Source organism: Megalobrama amblycephala, linkage group LG7 (assembly GCF_018812025.1).
Source record: "Megalobrama amblycephala isolate DHTTF-2021 linkage group LG7, ASM1881202v1, whole genome shotgun sequence".
In the NCBI taxonomy this organism is placed as follows: domain Eukaryota; kingdom Metazoa; phylum Chordata; class Actinopteri; order Cypriniformes; family Xenocyprididae; genus Megalobrama; species Megalobrama amblycephala.
The window spans coordinates 4,730,091-4,750,267 of NC_063050.1; the positions used below are offsets into that span (position 1 = coordinate 4,730,091).

Here is a 20,177-nt window from a genome sequence, read left to right on the forward strand (position 1 = left end):
GACGAACAAAAACTGAAACTGGAAACGGGCTTCCATAGAGATCAGAGAATCAAGCCACTTCATGATAACTGAATCATCAAATCATTTTTTTTTCTCATAACTTCTGCTTTATGGGGTTAAACGGTGACTTCAAACTTTATTATTATCAATAAAACAGCGCTAAGGCTTCCTGCAGGTTAAGTGAGGGCTGCCCGTGCAGGACCAGAGCTGAGGGACCAGCGTTTACCACTGAACACATTCTCAGGAGCCCTGCGCTGAAGTGTGCCTGTAAAGGGCAAGTGCAGGCTTGTTTGCTGGTACACTCCACCTTATTTTGCAATGGAAGTTATCTATTTTCTTCAGAATGTGTAAGACTTCCTGTTCATTAATATAATAGGTAGAAGAATAACGACAATGCATTGCTCTACAAACCTGTGTTTATGATTATGATAGTGAAATTATAATAACATGATAACATTAAAATTTTGCACCATAAAGTTTTTGTACAGGTAAAGTAACTGGAAGTTAATGACACAAGGAATCAGAAACATTCAAATTACAAATGCTCTTTTGTTAAATAGATATTATTGTAAATCTATATCGAGACACTTAAATAACTTAAATTTATTAGAGTTATAAGAAAACGAATTCTGAATAAATATGACCACAGACCTTAAAAACTTTTGTGTGTGTCAGTGAAATGGCGTCTTGTCAGAAAGAACTTTACTTTCGACTTCACTTGGTTAAAAAAATGTATATGAGCGTTCAAATAAATCCCGAAAACCTGTGACTGGTCGATTCCGTCACCAGACGACTGTGATTGGTTCCCCGTTCTGCTGGAATCAGGGGCAAAAAACGTTTTGTCGGGGCTGAACGCAGCCCAGGTTCAGTAGTTGTTTGCATGGACATTTTTAATCCTGCAGATGTCAGTGTGTCACAAACAAACCTCACCTGCTCACTCTCAAACTCATCATTTCGGATCATAAAGTGCTTCCATTTTACCGGAGATTTATTTTTATTTCTTAACGGAGTTAGAAACGGTGTTATTTGTCAAACGTTAATCGACAGAAACGAGCAGTGATTCAGAAGCACAATTACACTCACCTGTGTGAACTCACCTGTGTCATGAGGTGAAACTCCCATGGTCTTTCCGCGCTCATGGGCAAAGGAGTTTCTCTGAAAGGCTCGCGCGAGACTGAACGGAACGCGGGAAATGAAGTATACCTGGGCCTTAACCGCTCTAAATTGTAATGGACTAGAGCTCACGTTCACATTGGCAACACGGGAGCACCACGATGCGAACGCAAAAGGCAGTTTCACTTTCACGATCAAAGTGCAAGCCACTGATAAGCATTGTAAATTAACCCTAGTGAAAAAAAGTATACTTTATTGTATTTTAAATATATTCCCTTTTTCTATAGTACACTGCAAATATACTAACAAAAAATGTACTATCATTAAATATATAAAAAGTATATTAGTATCATATTTTCACAATGCAACTTTTAACACACTTTAAAATAATTGTACTTTAGTATATTTTCTAAAAAATATATTTTAGAAAAATATACTTGAAGTGTAAGTTCAGTTTATTTTTTAAAAGTGTATTTATTTGCACTTTATAAAAATATATTTGAGGTATATTTTAACAGTGTGCTGGAAATGATCATTGTAACAATGCACTGAAAGTATATTTAAAAAATACATTATTTAATATCCTGAAGTTGTAGTGTATCTAATGTTAAATTTGAGTATATTTTTTAAGTTTACTTCTTCATCCTTGGAATTCATTATATTACTTGTGCTATTTATTTCAGTATGAATGCATTACAATTTGATGCATTGCCCATTTAGTATATGCAGTGTAGCCTATACAATTTCCAAATATGTGTAAATGTTTATTAAGTTTACACTGGCAGAATCATTTTACAGTCGTACACACAAATCTATATTAAACAACACACCAGCAGCACAAGTAATGCGAAAAAAATATGTCGAGTGGTTAAACTTATCGGAATTCAAATGTCTCTTCAACTTGGTCTGTGACCAATCAGATTTTGTTGCTCACTGCCTTCAGCCAATCAGAGCTGCTGACGTCACGGTCGTCGTCTGAATCTCCTCGCTCAGTCAGTCAGGTGAAGTATATGTCGCAATGTGTAATTTATTTAATAAAACACTGAAAGCGCAATACATCGCTCAATCTTGGGGATTCTGACCAGTTCAATCAAGTGACATCGCAGCCGGACCGTGATGGCGACGACAACCGGCTAATCTAATGGCCTACGCGATCCTGAAAGAACCGGAGAAAAGTGCCGCTATTGGGAGGTGAGTTGTAGTCTACCAGTTAACAAACTTTATTTTATTTTCGTTAACAAACGGAGAGCGATATTTCGGCTTGATATCTCCTTTTTGAGTTTTTGTGTGGTGGTTTATGGCACATGTTTGTATGCAGCACCAAAACATTCATATGATTGGTCATATCGGCCCGTATTCTGTACGATATTAATTCATAAAGTGTTTTATGCTTGACTATGTACCGAAAACAACATCGACATGCCATTCTGATACAGTTCCCTGCTGCTAATCCTCATTTACTGTTCAAAAATAGTATTGGTTCAATGTAGGATTCAGACAGACTTTTGTAAACGTGAATAAAGAGTTGAACATGCTGTCTTATATCTTTGGTATATTCTGTCAACAGATGCTGTTCTTCACGAGTCTCTGCGGTCATTATTGTGCCATCAGACACAATGAGAAGCTCATCAGAAAATGGAATATAATGTGTAATTTGTATTTGTGTATAGAGGGTTAGGGTTCTTTAATGAAAAACATGGTAAGTTTTGCTGAATCTAAGTTTAAATAAAAACTATTGGATTTGTCAATGAAATATGTCTCTTCATTAGTGATGTTGTTACATTTTATTTGTTTTAATGGCCTTGAAAACAAATTCATTCAACTTTGGGAAAATGTGTTAAACTGTATTTAAATAGTAGCACAACTGTATTGTGTGAGATTATGTAATTCAAAGTACAGTAATCAACATTTGAAGTGGATCAAAAAAGTTAGGACAACTTTGATTAATGGTTTTGATCCGCTTCAAATGTTGACTATATTATACAAAGTATAAGTAATAACAAAGTGTATTGTTATTGACTGCAAAGTGTGTAATGTTTAATATTTGGAATAAGCCAAAGGTACTGAGCATACAGTACTATTACCTGTAAAATAATATATTCATTGTATATTGCTTGTGTTTTCTGAAGACACTCGTAATTATTTTGTAATGTACTTAAATCACAAATAAAGTGTACTTATAACACAAAGTGTACTCATAACAGAAATAAAGTATACTTATAACACAAATAAAAGTATACTTATAACAGAAATAAAGTATACTTATAATACAATGTATATTATAACAAAAAATTATACTTTTAACACAAATAAAGTATACTTATAACACAAATTAAGTACACTTTAATATCACTAATCAAGCATGTAATTAGTCCCTACACAGACATATACTTAAAGTGTACTAAGTATACTTGAAGTTGTTCCAATTTAGTACACATAAGTATACTAAATATACTTAAAGTTGTATTTTAATACTACTTAATTTCAACTTAAATATACTTAGTACAAAATTAGTTGTTTCAAAATAGCACACTTTAAATGAACTAATCATTAACACACTTGAAATATACTAATAATTAGTCTTGCTGCAAGTATACTTAGTATACTTTTTTTTCATTAGGGAAGTATTACAGTATACACATACCAATTAAACGCACAGATCTCCTCTCGTGCGTCCTCCACTGGATGAGGCAATATCACTTTCGTTTCTATTTCAGATATCTCTTTTATAGATGACCGAAATCAAAACAGTCCATAAATCCTCAGTCAAGCTTCAGTCTTCAGTCAAGCCAGCTCGCGCGTCAACCTGAGAGATCAGCCTCCTTACCTTAAAGTGTCAAATTTCTCGGTTTCTGAATGGACGGTTTGGCTTGATTGACAGACGCTAACGTTCGGGCATGATTTATATACCATCGACCTGTCCTAAAACGTTAGCACGCTTTGATCGATTGTTTGGAGATCGCGTGTTTCTCCGTTCGAGAGCGCATTTCCTGTTCACATCCGCGACAAAACAGTTGATTATTTACGAACGAAAGCTTACAGAAACGTGAAAATGGTCTCATATGAAAGAAAATATCCTAAGCTAAAAGATGATATAGTGTGACTAATTGAAGCAGCCCTTATAAAAAGACTTCGGTAAAGTTGGTTTTATATTCGCACATTCAATATTGTATTCAATCCGTATTCAATAGCCTTTTTAATCACACTACATTGGACATTAAGTGGACATTCACAAGTAAATACGCCATTAAAACAATACTTGCCTATTTTGATCGACTGTGAAAAATGTTGTAAGTTGACAATCGTTGGTTGTCAATATCATGTCGCTGCTTAAAATTCGCAAACATTAATTTATTGCACATTTATTGGAAAGTCTGAATTCATCAGAAGTCCGAATGTGCGAATATAAAACCAACTTTACCGAAGTTATCAAAAGTGCGGGGGTTGACTGGCATAAAGTTTTTTTGACGTTGGACGTTTGATATTCGCAAATTTAGGGACCGTCTCTAAAGTTACATCCGAAATTGGTATGCATGTTTCTAACTTCAATAACATTTGAAGGAAATAATTTAGTCATTAAACCAACTGTAAAGTGTTCATCTGACTGTAAATTATTTCCTTCAAATGTTATTGAGCTTTAAATTATGGCATATTCATGTATGAGCGTATACACATGATTTGACAGTTTATTTTAATAAATATCAAAAATATAAAAGGTGTGCATCATAGCTGACATGTAGATGAACACTTTACAGTTGATTTTATGACTCTAAATTATTTCCTTAAAATGTTATTGAGCTTTAAATTATGGCATATTTATGTATGAGCGTATATACAGTAGTGAAAAATAGCCATTTTTACACATGATTTGACCATTTATTTTAATAAATATCAAAAATATAAAAGGTGTGCATCATAACTGACATGTAGATGAACATTTTACAGTTAGTTTTATGACTGTAAATTATTTCCTTCAAATATTATTGAAGTTAGAATCATTCATACCAATTTCGGATGTAACTTTAGAGACGGTCCCTAAATTTGCGAATATCAAACGTCAAACCAACTTTATGCCAGTCGGGGTCGACTTCTATCTTTTCAAAACTCCGGGGGTCCTGACCCCCCTGTCCCCCGTGCCAACGGAGCCCCTTGTTCAGATCTTTGGGTAAGTGCATTACCTTTAATCAGAAATGTGCTTCAGTTGATCCACCTGCAGCTTTGGATTTATATTAGTTTGACATGTTTTAAAGTAAACTGATGAACTTTTTAGCGACTAAAAATCTTGTGTCCGAAAACTTGACTTAGCCTACTTTTACAAATATTTAATATTTGATCAACACTGCAACCCGAAGCTAAATGAAACAGTTGAGAGATATCATTTCTTTATGAGAAATCAAGGAACTGATGAAGGATTTGACAAATATGTAACTGAACTGAAAATGCTCGCTAGCACATGTAATTTTGGTGACATAAAAGACTCTCTAATCCGTGACAGGATTGTGTGCGGTACAAATAGTCCAAGTCTGAGAGAGAGACTGTTAAGAGAGGAAAATTTGACGCTGCAGAAATGTGTCCAGATTTGTAGGGCTACCGAGTTGTCCAGAGAGAACAGCAAAACCATTGAAGGAAAAGCAGTGGAAGAAATTCACGCTTTGAAACAGGTAACGACACACAAAACACTAAAGGATGACAAACGAAAAGCTGACATTACCTGCAAATTTTGTGGAAAGACACACAAAAGAGATAAACGAAAATGTTCAGCTTTTGGGAAAAACATGTAGGAAATGTGGGAAAGCCAATCATTTCGCTGCATTGTGCTAGTCCAAACGAGAACAAGGAAAAGTTGTGAATAATGTGACTGAAACTGAGAGTGAGCAGTATGAGGATATCTGGAGCATCACAACTGAGTCTGTGAACAAAGTCACAAAGAGCCTGGACGGGCAGCCCTGTCAACTGTTTGCAGGTATGCTGCTCGAGAAAAACTTAGTCAAATTTCAGTTGGACTGTGGGGCAACGTGCAACGTTATCCCCATAAACTTTGTGAATCCAGATGTTAAAATAGACCAGGTACTTGTTATGTACAACAAAAGTACACTGAAACCAGAAAACTGAAAACACTGAAACCCTGAAACTGAGAAATCCACGTAACAAAAAGCTTTACAGACTGGAGTTTATGGTCGTTGATGCACACTCTGCAGTACCATTACTAGGAAGCAAAGCAGTCCAGGGGATGAAACTGGTTAAAGTACAATCTGAGAATATCCTGGTGGTGGATAATGTGGTGACAATGACAAACAGAGACGACACAAGTGAACATTGGACAATGGAACAAATAACAAGTGAGTTCTCAGATGTTTTCACAGGTGATGGTTGTCTGCCAGGTCGCTACAAGATAGAGATTGAGTCTGGGGTTCAGCCAGTGAAACTGCCTAAGCAAAGAGTGCCAGTCGCGATGATGGGACCACTGAAGGAGGAGCTAAACAATCTCCAAGAACGAGGTATAATCACACCCGTAGAACAAAGCACTGACTGGATAAGCAGTCTGGTTGTCGTAAAGAAACCCACTGGCAAGTTGAGAATTTGCATAGACCCCAGACCACTGAACAAAGCCTTAAAGAGAAGTCACTTCCCTCTGCCCACAATTGAGGACATTTTGCCTGAGTTGTCAAAAGCACGAGTCTTCACGGTCTGTGATGTAAAAAATGGCTTCTGGCATGTACAATTGGATGACCCATCAAGTTATCTCACCACGTTTGCAACACCTTACGGGAGATACAGGTGGTTGAGAATGCCTATGGGAATAAGCCCGGCGCCTGAGGTTTGCACACCTTGGTATTGAAGGATGCTTGAGGAGAGCAAGGGAATGCCTCTACTGGCCTGGAATGAATGCACAGATAAGGAGATACATTTAGAAGTGTGATATGTGTAGATCACTGGAAACAAAACAACAGAAAGAGTCACTTTGCCCACACGAACTGCCTGAAAGACCGTGGTCCAAGGTGGGCACAGATTTGTTTGTATTCAACAATCTCATCACTGTGGATTATTTCTCCAATTTCTGGGAGGTGGATTACTTGCCAGACACAAAGTCTTCCATGGTGATTAAGAAGCTGAAAGCCCATTTTGTCAGGCAAGGCATACCTGACGTTGTGTTTTCAGACAATGGGCCTCAATACATGTCATCCGAATTCCAGCAGTTCAGTAGATACTGGGAGTTTCAGCATAAAACATCATCACCCACTCACCCGCAAAGTAATGGGAAGGCGGAGTCTGCTGTCAAGACAGCAAAACATCTGATGCAGAGAGCCAAAATGTCAGGACAAGATCCATACCTGGCGATATTAGATCACAGAAACACTCCCTCGCAGGGTCTGAATGCAAGCCCTGCTCAAAGACTGTTAAGCAGGAGGACACGCACGCTCCTCCCAACACACAGCAATCTGTTGAAGCCAAAAGTAGTAGACACCATGCACGGACTGAGACTAAATCAAAGACGACAGGAAATGTACTACAACAGACACGCAAAAGACATGAACATCCTGAAACCAGGTGACCAAGTGAGAGTACAACCAACACAGGCACAAAAGGTTTGGCAGAAAGCAACAGTTCTGGAACCGGTTAACAAACGATCACACAGGGTTGAAATGGACAGTGGTGGTGTTCTGAGGAGGAACAGAAGGTACCTCAGACACACTGGCCATCAAGATCAGGCCACAAAACTAGAACAGTTTGCAGAGAACAACAGACAAAAGGAGCATTGTGTACTGCCAAAAGATGACACCAAACCTACTGTCACAACCAGAGCAGGTCGGATTAGTGTCAAACCACAGTATTTGAAGGACTATGTTACTTAGTTAAACATGGACTGATTCTTACAGCCTCTCTTTTTTGATATAAGAACTGATGTGTTTTGTAGGCTGAGAAAAGACCATCTTTAAATCTAAGGAAAAAAAAAAAAAGAGAGAGAGGAGAGGGAGAGAAAGGAAATTGTTTTGAAATATTTGGACAGTCACTGTGTTCAAATATAGAGATAAATATGCATTGTTGCATTTAAAAAAAAAAAAAAAAAAAGGAAGGATGTAACAATGTGATTGTTATTTGACTTTTGTTGAAGCACGGACCCTTTTGTATGTTGCCCTTTAAGATGTGAATTCAGTTCAGTAAACACAGAGTTACGGATGTATAGCAGTGGTCTGAGTTATTTATACACTTTAGCAAAAGAATAAAAGTGAAACACTGAGATCTCTGAGTTTTGACTGCACACTTTAGTGTCTATTATTATCTGAGCACAAAAAAGACAAGTTTCAATTCGACCTCTTCTGTTTAGGAGACACAACTGAGACGCTAAAGAGATCATTATTTCTGTGCTGACGACCTGCTGATCTGAAAACGCTGTGTGCAACTCTGTGTTGAGTTTCGGCTACCTAATGTGAGTCCATGGTCAAGTTCATTGATGAGTTGAAATTTATATGAAATGTGGCACCATACATTTATAAATAAATATAGGATGTGTTATTTTAGGGTCATTCTTGTGTTTGTGCCAGCATTCACGGACATTCGCACATAATAGACTGCTTTGCTGCAACTCACTTCTGCCTTTAATGAGACTGTCACAGTCAACAAAGTGAGCCATAGCGTATTGTTGGAAGGTACAGGAGTATTCCATATGTTTGTTTTAAGGTGGAATATGATGATTTTATGTGTAATAAAAATGTGAAATAGATTTAATTTTAGTTTATTGATTGGTCTACCACTGTGTGGGAGGTCTTATTTTTGGTTTGCGTGAAACACAGAACCAGAAACTAATGTCAGAAGGACTCGCTAAGATAAGGCTGTTCTCATTGGGGTATGTGAGTGTTGAGTGCCCAGTGATCGTCTGAACCTCACAATCTCCAATAAAATAAAGTACATTTGAATGTGTGTTTTCTCTTCTGCCATCCCTGCAAGCCATGCTGGCTTTTTGTGGGCACAGTGGCTAGGGCCAGACCACACCGAACCTAAACAGGCCCAGGCGAGGCTCTGTGAGCCGTCCACACTAGAGAACTGCCCACATTAAGCCCGTTCAGGCCCAGACAGGGTATCTGCAGATATGAACAAGTTAAATTTAAGACTTTTTAAGACCTTTTTAATACCACCTTTCATGAAATTTAAGACCAAACCTGCGATGGAAACACTGATCAGCTAGAGATAAAAAAAAAGCAGGAAAGTCTGACCCTGCACCCAAGCCACGCCCGGCACCTTTTTTAAAAAAAATAATATATATTTATCACATTAAAAGATATGTCATATATTGTAATAATGCATATTATTGTTCTGTAAAATTAAAAAGCAGCATTTAATAATCATGATAATAATTAATATAATATAATATATTAAATGTATTAATAGAATTGTTATTATTAAAGTACCTGCGAAAAGTTTGGAAACAATTATTGATTTTAAAAATCAAAAAGTCCCTTCTGCTCACCAGGGCCGCATTTATTTGATCAAAAATACTGTACAAATAGCAACATTGTGAAATATTCTTACAAATAAAAAAAGTTTTCTATATTTTATAAAAATATGTATTTTATAAAATGTAATTTATTCCTGTGATCATTTTCAGCATCGTTACTCCAGTCTTCAGTGTCACATGATCCTTCAGAAATCATTACAATTTGATTTGATGCTCAAGAAACATTTCTAATTATTATCAATGTTGAAAACAGTTGTGCTGCTTCATATTTTTGTGGAAATGGTGATATTTGTTAGTTTTCTTTGAAAAATAGAAAGTTCAATGAACAGCATTTATTTGAAATTATTACATGTATTTATCAAATATATTATTTATTAAAGCATTTATTAAATAGAAATATTCTGTAACATTTTTAATGTCTTCACTCTTCACTCACTTTATCACTTTAAAGTATGACGAATTAAAGTATTAATTTTTCTATTTTTAAAATCCTACCACAAATGTTTAAATTGGATTTCCACAAAAGTTAAGCAGCAAAAACTGGATTTTAACACTGATAACATAAATAGTGAATGTTTCTTGAGCAGCAAATCAACATTTCTGAAGAATCATGTGACACTGAAACTTCTCTTTGTAAACAACAGTATTATAAACAATTCTAATGACGAATGTTGCATTCCCAAATCCAAATTTAAACGTCACAAACAAAGTAGCATTTACAGTGAATCGAAAATGAAAACACCACTGCTACAGCAAACATGCAGCGCGTCAGACGCGTCATTTTTTATATAATTACATCACAGCCGTTGCAAATTATATATTAAATTCTCACCACCATTCATAAAAAAAGTTACCGAACAAGTCACACGTCTCAGTGCTGATTCTACTCGCATTTGGCGCGTTGACCCATTTGAACTCTTTTAGGGACCGTTCATATGTCGCGTCTAAAAACGCATGGAAAACGCGTCGGCGCCACTTTCTCCTTTCCAAAGCGCTCGGGCGCTGCGGTGGCGTCTGCCGTTACTAAGCAACCATGAGCTGCGCTCTCCATGACGAGTTTGTTTCAGCAAAGGATATATGGATTTCCAGCACCGAAAATCACTTGCAGTCGCTTTGACACACAAGAGATTTATTTAAAAATGTGTATCCGTGTACAGCTCTGATCAGATATTCCTACGTCTTTGCTGACCTTTGTCCTGCAGATGGCGCCGCGCGGCGCTGGACCATTCCGTCGTTGACGTATTAAAACATAAAACATAATATGCATAAAACATATAAAACATCTTACTGACCTGCATGATTCACATGCGTCATGATTTTAGACCTAAAAAAACGGAATTCCGGATATATTCCGTCGCATTACCGCAAAAGATCCATTAGATGCTCGGCGTGTGCGTACCGCTGTAATGCCCATTGTACCCAGTTTAAAACATTTTCTACAAACGTTGCAGTTTGCCTCGTAGACATTTACCGGCACCGGCCTTAACCACCAAGAGAATTCATCTTTCTCGAGCCATAAATCATTACATTTGCGCTTACCTAATAAGGCTGCCTGCTACCTCAATTCTCTCTGATGACGCAACACAATAACTACCGCGAGAAAAAAAATCTTCTGTCCAATGATCAGTCAGTCATTGGGTCTGTCAGACTATAGAAAGTTTTGCGGTAATGCAACGAAAAATATTTAAGACCTCAAGGTACGCTGGCCTGGTCAGTTATAAAATTGCGTCTAAAAAATACACAAAACCGGACGGAAAGATTTCACTCGCTCGGTCCCATACGGAATTTAATACCTCCCTTGCGAAAATTCAAGACATTCCATACAATTTAAGACTTGTTTAGGCCTTAAAAACCAAAATTTGTATTTAAGACTTTTTAAGACTTTTTAAGGATCCGCGGGGACCCTGCCAGAGCAACTTTTGTACCTTTGCAGGTTTTGTGTAGGCAGCCCACTTTCGTTTCCCATGCTCTGTCTGGCTGCATTTAAAAGTAAAATTTAATGTGAAATTCAATAAGACCTTCCATTTATAACTGCACAGATGGAATAAAAATGAATGACAAGTTAATGACAGTAATTCACATTTTTATTTTCATACAGTATTTTTCTGTTTTCTTAAAAGACATACAAATGTAAGTAAAATTACAAAAATAATCTGTAATTAATACAATAACAAACCCGTTTGATGATAAATTGGTCAAATGACTGGCTTAATTTTGAACAAATCCTTAAAATTAAAATAAAATCTAATTTAAATAACATGTCACATGACTGGCAGCAACAGGGTGCAGGGATCACGGCTCACTGGTTGGTGTGAGATGCATTGTGGGATACTTAACTGAGTCAAGTCTGCATGACACCATCTGATGCATTCACATCTGGAGGATTTGAACTGTACTTCATGTGACCTTTGATTGGGAACAGTACTTGGGCAGCGACTGATGACGATTCACAAAGAACACAAGAACACATACAGTATTGAGAACCGAATTGACATGATCTCGCATTTGCAGTCTCATGCATTCATGTGCGTATGAATGTAAGTCAATGGAATGAAAAGTGTGACGTCATTTATACAGTGGTAGATGTAAGAAAAAGAAAAAAAAAATCTTTAAATTGAGCTCATGGTGTTTAATCAGACCAGTTTTCTAAAAGGCAACGCTCCTCTTCCTGAAGAATTGAGATGAATTTAGCTTTCACAGCATTATTGTGGTTATCTATAATCTCACAGATCTTTCTCATGCTCTTCTCACTGGTTAAACTATCCTGTGTGATTTCTGAATATTGTTCTGGCTGAATTATTTTCTGCTGACGCAGTCTATCTGCAATGGTCTTAACATTTTTAACTCTCTGAATGAGCTTTGACCAATTGTCATCAAAAAATGTAGCTTTTTCTTCCACAGTATTCAGACACAGCTTGTCTTTCTCAGTTGCAGTGGAGACGCTCTTGAGGTTAGAGAACCTGTAACACAGAGAGACGGAGAATAAAAGAGTGAGATGTTTGTTTTATGCAAAGTTAAGATTGAAGATAGCAAGTAAATGACGCCTGCCAGACAGCACACCGATGTTTAACACATGGTTCAGTCCAGATGAAATGAACATTGTTCAGAGTGCACACTACAGGCTGTTAAATGTAACACTGAATCACTGTTGAGACACTGAAACACTGAGTTAATTAGATAATTAAATAATTAATTAAGTGATGATTGAGAATTATTAAAGATAGGTGCTGTTAACAAGCAGAATGAATGAAGGAAAGAGAAACAACAAGAACAAAAACAAATCGAAACACTAGAACTGACTTCAGCCGTAGCCTTAGATAAAAGAAGACATTAAATCTCTCCAGATCTCAGCAGAGGATTAAACAACTCCATATACAGAAGCTCTTATTGAGAATTAAGAGAGAGTTTTGTTGATGTTTTATTGAAATTTGTTTGTGTTTTTTTATGTTACCATCATGTGATCAGTGTTTTCTTTAGTTGGGTAGTTTTGACTTGTCTTTGTAATGTCAGAGTTGACAGATGCTGTGGCTGCTTCATGATCAGAATATAATCATTGTGCAGTTTAATATGAGAATTAACTTACTAACATTGTTTATTGTGATTCACGTAAAGATCCAGCACAGTTTCAATCAGAAAATCTGAATGAGTTTTAAACACAGATTATACACTAAGCTCTTTCAACTACGGTGAGATTTATTCACACACAGGCATCAAGAATCAGCCTATGAATCTCAACAATGGTGACGTGCTTCATGCCGCAATTAATGCATTGCAGCATGAAGGATGTCACCATTATTCATACACTGATTCTTGATGTTTATGAGTGTCAAAATATTTTTTCCCATACTGTATTTTTTTTTAAAAAAAACCTCAGAATATGATCTGTGGCAAGAAAGTATTATTGGTGAATATAATATTTAAATAACAAATAACCACTTTTCCTCAGGAACAAGATCAGTAAACTACTCTGCTTTATGAGGCAGAAAACTATATAACTGGATCACTTTGTTTCTGGTTTCTTTACAACAAATGATGTGTTTTAATAAACTCACACAATAAGCCAAGAGTCAAACTGCCCAACTAAAGGAAACACTGACCACAATAATGGCGACTAAACATTTTCAATAAAACATCAACATCTAAACCTGTTAAGAACTTCTGCTGAGATCTTGAGAGATTTAATGTCTTCTTTCATCTTCAGTTGATTTCAGGCTGTGTGGCTTTGAGTCATTTTCATTTGCAAACACTGATTCAAAGCCATTTTTATTGATTTTTTTTTTAAATTTCAACATTTTTTCAACATTAATTACAGGTCCAAAAGTGATACTGATTCAATGAGGTTAACGTTGACACATTAACATTGATTTAACATTATTTCGATCATTGTTTGCTATCTGGGATGTATGCCCTGTATTTTTTTAAATACATTCACCATTGGCAGGTGTGACAGTATTTCTTTCTCTCTGTATATTCCCAACCAGTAAGCTAAACTATCACTCACAGTGGAATAAATGTGTTTAAAAGAAAAAGAAAAAAAGAAACATTAAATGACTAACTTCATTTACAGAAAGTGGGATAATTTGTTTTGTAAAATTGCAAGTAGACTATACATACAGACATGATCAAAAGTTTACATACATCTTGCAGAATCTGCAAAATGCCGTTAGTTTAACAAAATAAGAAAGATCATCCAAAATGTGTTATTTTTTATTTAGTACACCGTTAAACCTTGCTGTAAAAAAGCAACCAAATTCTGACAGTAACAAACCATTTTCCATTAAAACAGTAATATACTGTTGAAAACAATGCATTCTGGGTAATATTTGTCATCTTGAGAAAATAGCCTACAGGAATATACCGTGAGTTAACATCGCTCAAAGTCGACACTCAGAGGCTTTGTTCTAAATCACACCCTAGATCATTTATCATCTCTTATTCTGTTAAAATAATGAACATTTTATGCAGATTCTGCAAGGTGTATGTAAACTTTTGACCATGACTGTTAGTCTTGATAATGTGATCTGATGTAATATTATCTTGGAAGTTTGTGTGAAGAACAGAACATTGAAGTATTAGTCACACTCACCTGGTTGTGCGTGCATCACTGTTGTTTCCCACAGGATATGATGTAGACCCTGTAGAGTAATAATAAGCTGTAAATCCAGCATAGAGGGGTTCAGTGAATGTGTGTGTGTCATTAAGCATGTCACCATTCATATGCTGATTATTGATGTTTAAATATGGTGTTAGTTCAAAATATTTCATGTGCACAACAGTGCTGGACCTCGTGTTATAGTATCGCAGTGTTTATAATACAATATTTAAAATGCATTTAATGATCTAACACAATGTTGATCAGTGATAAACCTTGGGATGAGATCTGGAAGATTGGGCTCTTAGTGATTCAGGTCAAATAATGATTATGTGAAAACATAACCAACAACACCTGATTATCTTTTCTCTTTGTGTGTCTGGTTGTTATATTAAAATTACAACAGCCCAAACAAAATCTAATATTAATATATAGTTTAACAATGACTTCGTTCTTCACACTGAAACCATCACAGCAGTAAACAGTCACTCCTAACAATGAAAGAGATCATTTAAATTATATTTTGAAATATTACCTTCCTTGTGTTTTTTCTCTAACTTTTCAGCCAGAAGGTTCTGGTTCATCTTCCTCAGGATGTTCACTGCGATCTTCACAGCTTCTTCTGATCTAAAACACGCCACCATTATGTCCACTGTTTTTAATCTATCTGCGTTCTCCATGTCACATTTTGAAATACACTCATGATCATTCAGCAAGTGCCACTGAAACGTCTTCAGCTCAGCTGATCCCAGTTCATCCAGTGATTTCTTAAGCATCTCTTTCACAGACGCCATATTCCTTCACTGATTCACTTCTGCAGGACAAAATAAAAAAGATCATCAGTATTTTTCTCTCTGAACACATGGATCTAAGCACTCAAATGTGATTTAAATGATGAAATGAAGCTGTGATCAGATCAGGTCTCTCAGAGGAATCTCTTCTGTTGATCAGTGTTGATCTGTGACTCTCAGCACTGTATTTAATGATTTAATAATTCACTCGACCTCACTCGTGAATGATTGTTACGTCGATGTCTTGAGTTGTGTTCTGCATGTGACGTCATGTCTCTGCTAATGTCTCTCTGAGCAGATCGTTTAGGTCTGTGAACTCTGCGAAAGGAGATTCACCAGCAAACAAGCTATATTGATCTTATTTTGTTTTCTTAATTTTGCCTTTATACTTCATATTGTTGTTTGTTTGTATTTATTATTATTTTAGAAACATTTTCATTTTTCATTCTTGTTATAATTTTTCCTTATGTTTAGTTCCGTTATCGAAATAAATGTTTTTGCATTGTATTTTATTTCACGTGTCTGTATTTATTTTACGTTCTCCCTTCTGGCAAATTTTAATAGTGGTTCGTAACAATGATATAGTGATTCTTTTTTCTATAATGTATGTATATTTTCCAGCTATGTTTTGAACTTTTATGTTTACTCCCCCCTGGCACCCTGTTTTATTTGTTGTAATTTGTTCTTTTCCTTTTTTTTTCCCTCTTCCTTGTGATGTTTTTTTTTCATCACATACTGTATGTTATTGTTCTTTGAATAAAAAAAAGGAAATGATATACTGCTTCTTTAGCTCCACCTTCTCCTTCTTATCTTGTGAATCTATACCCTGTGATTCACTTATTCAGTGTCTGTCGATGTTTCTTTGTAGATTGTTTTTGTTTTCCTGGGGTGTGTTTCCCAAAACCATATTTGCTAACTAAGTTAGCAACTTTGTTGGTTGCAATACAATTTCCCATTGCCAACCAACTAAGTTGCTAACAGGTTAGCAACTATGCTTTTGGGAAACGCACCCCTGGTCTGCTCCAGATCTGTATTTTCTAGTTTACCCGTGTTTGTTGTAAATTATTCTGTTAAACCTCTGTTTAATTTATTAATTCTGTTTTAATTATGCTCTTAAACCATTTAACGAACATTTCTCTGTGTCGGTTCTAGACCACAGTAAACAGACAGGAAGTGAGAAAGCAACTTTTCCTTGAACTTTTGATATATAAGAGCTCATCGCACTATGAGAATATCCTGTAAGGTTCAGAACTGAAAACTTCCTTGTTAGTCCAATAAAAGCTTTTACTGTCACCAGACCCAGAGAACGACTGATCCTGGAATGTGCCTATGATGACATAGATAGGTGAAGCTCCGCCTCCTCAGAAGAAATCAACGCCCACTTCATCATTACAGCATTAACACCCTCAAATCACTGAACTCATTTAGAGCCCAATCTCTGAGTGAGATTTACATTATTGATTACAGCAGCACTGTGATTCTACAGCAGAAGATCATGAGGTGTTGATGTTTTATTAAAAATAATAACATTTGAAGTCACCGTTATGGATGAAATCATTTGCTTTATTTGGGTTTCTAACCATTGACTCTTTAATTTTTCTCCAATTGTTGTGTTTCTAGAGCTCGGTTGTTATAATAAAAATAATGAGAAAAAATATGATCAGATGAATTTGGTTATTGTTAATTATTTCATCATTGTACCGTGGACAGATTCCCTTATCTGGAAATATAGTATCTATTTCACGTTATTGGAGCGCCATAATGCTGCATAAATCCTGTCCTGCTTTGATATTGTGAATATCATTGTTGAGGTTCATACGCTGAATCTTGATGTTTGTGTGAGTCTACATGATCCTGTGAGAATAATTCCTGCATAATGACCTGAAAACATTCAATTTCAATTCAGTTTCATGCAGTGGTGTTCTGGTGCTCCTGTGATGTTAAATTATTAAATCTAAATAATGTCTCCAGGGATCTATGGAAGCCCAGAATTTTTATCCTCACGTTTGCGTGATATAAAGTCAGAATTGTGAGAAAAAAAGTTTTTCTTCTCATGCTTTATAAGGTTATATTTGTATTGTTTATAATATAACTCCATAACGGTGACTTCAAACTTTATTATTATCAGTAAAACAGCGCTAAGGCTTCCTGCAGGTTAAGTGAGGGCTGCTCATGCAGGACCAGAGCTGAGGGACAGTGTTTTACCACTGAACACATTCTCAGGAACCTCCACCTTATTTTGCAATGCGGAACTAGCTATTTTCTTAAGAATGTGTAAGACTTCCTGTTCATTAATATAATAGGTAGAAGAATAACGACAATGCATTGCTCTACAAACCAGTGTTTATGATTATGATAATGAAATCATAATAACATGATAACATTCAAATTTTGCAACATAAAGCAGCATTACAGACTCCTTTTGTACAGGTAAAATAACTGGAAGTTAATGACACAAGAAATCAGAAACATTCAAGTTACAAATGCTCTTTTGTTAAATAGATATTATTGTAAATCTATATCGAGACACTTAAATCACTTAAAGTTATGAAAGTTATTTAAAAAAACAATTCTGAATAAATATGAGCACATACCTTAAAAACTTTTGTGTGTATCGGTGAAATGGCGTCTCGTCAGGAAGCACTTTGCTTTCGATTTCACTTGGTTAGAAAAATGTATATGAGCGTTCAAATAAATCCCGAAAACCTGTGATTGGTCGATTCCGTCACCAGACGACTGTGATTGGTTCCCCGTTCTGCTGGAATCAGGTTCAGTAGTTGTTTGCATGGACATTTTTAATCCAGCAGATGTCAGTGTGTCACAAAGAAACCTCACCTGGTCACTCAAAACTCATCATTTCGGATCATAAAGTGCTTCCATTTTACCGGTGATTTATTTTTATTTCTTAACGGAGTTAGAAACAGTGTTATTTGTCAAACGTCCATCGACAGAAACGAGCAGTGATTCAGAAGCACAATCACACTCACCTGTGTGAACTCACCTGTGTCATGAGGTGAAACTCAATCCTTCAGATCAGATCAGAAACACACTACAGTCTTCTCTGAGGAGCGATTTACCTGCTCTAAACGAGAGTTTACCGTGTTTCATGGGGAAATAAGTCTAATGACCGAAAATACTCGTACAGGATCTACCTCATATTTCTGAAAGGATCTCGACTTCATTCCTTCAGGAGTTTCGTGTCTGTTCTTTGACAGGTTTCTCTTTCTGATCATGGATTGGGGTTCAGATCTTTGGGTAAGTTCATTACCTTTAATCAGAAATGTTCTTCAGTTTGAGCTTTCCAGACACTGTCTACTTGGGTAAAGTTGGTTTTATATTCGCACATTCGGACATCCGTATTCAATAGCCTTGTTAATCACACTACATTGGACAATAAGTGGACATTCACAAGTAAATATGCCATTAAAACAATACTTGCCTATTTTGATCGACTGTGAAAAATGTTGTAAGTTGACAATCGTTGGTTGTCAATATCATGTCGCTGCTTAAAATTCGCAAACATTAATTTATTGCACATTTATTGGAAAGTCTGAATTTATCAGAAGTCAGAATGTGCGAATATAAAACCAACTTTGCGTGATGTTGAGAGGTCATATAAGGTAACTATAACGATATAATAAAAACATTACATATTTTTGTATTCAGAAACAGTAGACAAAGCTAAAACCGTGAATGTGAACGCTTCAGTACAAATACATTCATTTGTAATTAAAAATGTAGCCTAACATCGCTGATTTTTATTTTGATTATTTATGAAGGTTCAAATAAAATTTAAAAAATAAAGTAAAATAAAATAAAGTGGTAATCGCGGAATGAACCGTGTGTACTTGACTACACTGAACAGCAGACTGAAACTGGAAAATAGTGCAGAAATAGTGCTTTTCTAAAAATGCTTAAGTTACTTTAGTATTCTTTAAGTCACGTGACCGCTTGACTGTGATTTCCTTTCACTGTTTGAGGTTTTCACAGTACAGGATAAACTGGTTTAGGAATCTCAGACAAACTACTGGAATGATTTCAGGACCAGAGGGAAGTAGACCATCACCTTCCTGCTAAACTACATGAGTCTAATGAAATCTTAAATAAGAACTGTGTGTCTAATGAATGCTTAACCATTTTGGGTTCAGAATCAAAATGTGCATGTTCCTGTGCAGTAGGAGGAGGTTATAATATTCATAATTAGCTATAAAAACAATAGAAGTTGAATGAATTCATGCTTGAATCCAAACGTGTCATGTGACTCATCAGGTCTCTTGTCACAACTAGTGTGAAGTGGATTGACCTGTCAAGCTAGTTTGAGTGTGTGCACGTGGGAAAAGAGCTACACACACACACACACTTAACAATGTACCACACCTATTCTCAGACCAGACTGTCCTACATACCAGAAACAGACATATAACACGCTGTGTATGGTGTGTGTTTGCAGGACCAGCATGACGTGATTGAAAGACACACTCAGAGCGGACTGGATCTGCTGGATCGATACGTGAAGTTTGTCAAAGACAGAGCCGAGATTGAGCAGAATTACGCCAAACAGCTCAGGCAAGAGACGGCTTTGTGTTTGTGACGCCACAAACCCCCAAATATCACCATCCTTGTGCGAGAGTCGAGGGAGAAACCCCATTTCTACACTGTTTTCTTATAAAGAGAGGCTCATGAATATTAATTAGGCCACACAGGTTGAGCAACATCAGCTCAAGCC

General features: G+C 36.2%; 2 protein-coding genes across 4 annotated transcripts in view; both read right to left on the reverse strand.

Annotated features, from left to right (window-relative positions):
- Positions 1-1,289, reverse strand: part of LOC125271075 (NACHT, LRR and PYD domains-containing protein 12-like) — a 39,682-nt gene extending 38,393 nt beyond the window's left edge. For 2 of the 3 annotated variants that reach the window (XM_048195006.1, XM_048195004.1), the window contains exon 1: positions 652-802. The gene's annotated coding sequence lies outside the window, so the exon portion shown is untranslated. Of the gene's footprint in view, positions 1-651; positions 803-1,097 lie in introns of those variants that run through there. The other variant, XM_048195005.1, reaches the window with a different exon arrangement.
- A 10,328-nt stretch (positions 1,290-11,617) lies between these two features.
- LOC125271172 (apoptosis-associated speck-like protein containing a CARD) lies at positions 11,618-18,219 on the reverse strand. The gene is made up of 4 exons (XM_048195172.1): positions 18,046-18,219; positions 15,196-15,474; positions 14,655-14,703; positions 11,618-12,528 (listed from the first exon to the last, which is right to left on the reverse strand). Exons 2-4 carry the CDS (start codon positions 15,452-15,454, stop codon positions 12,198-12,200), a joined length of 639 nt encoding a protein of 212 aa, XP_048051129.1. The 5' UTR covers positions 15,455-15,474; positions 18,046-18,219; the 3' UTR covers positions 11,618-12,197.
- Positions 18,220-20,177: the final 1,958 nt, after the last annotated feature.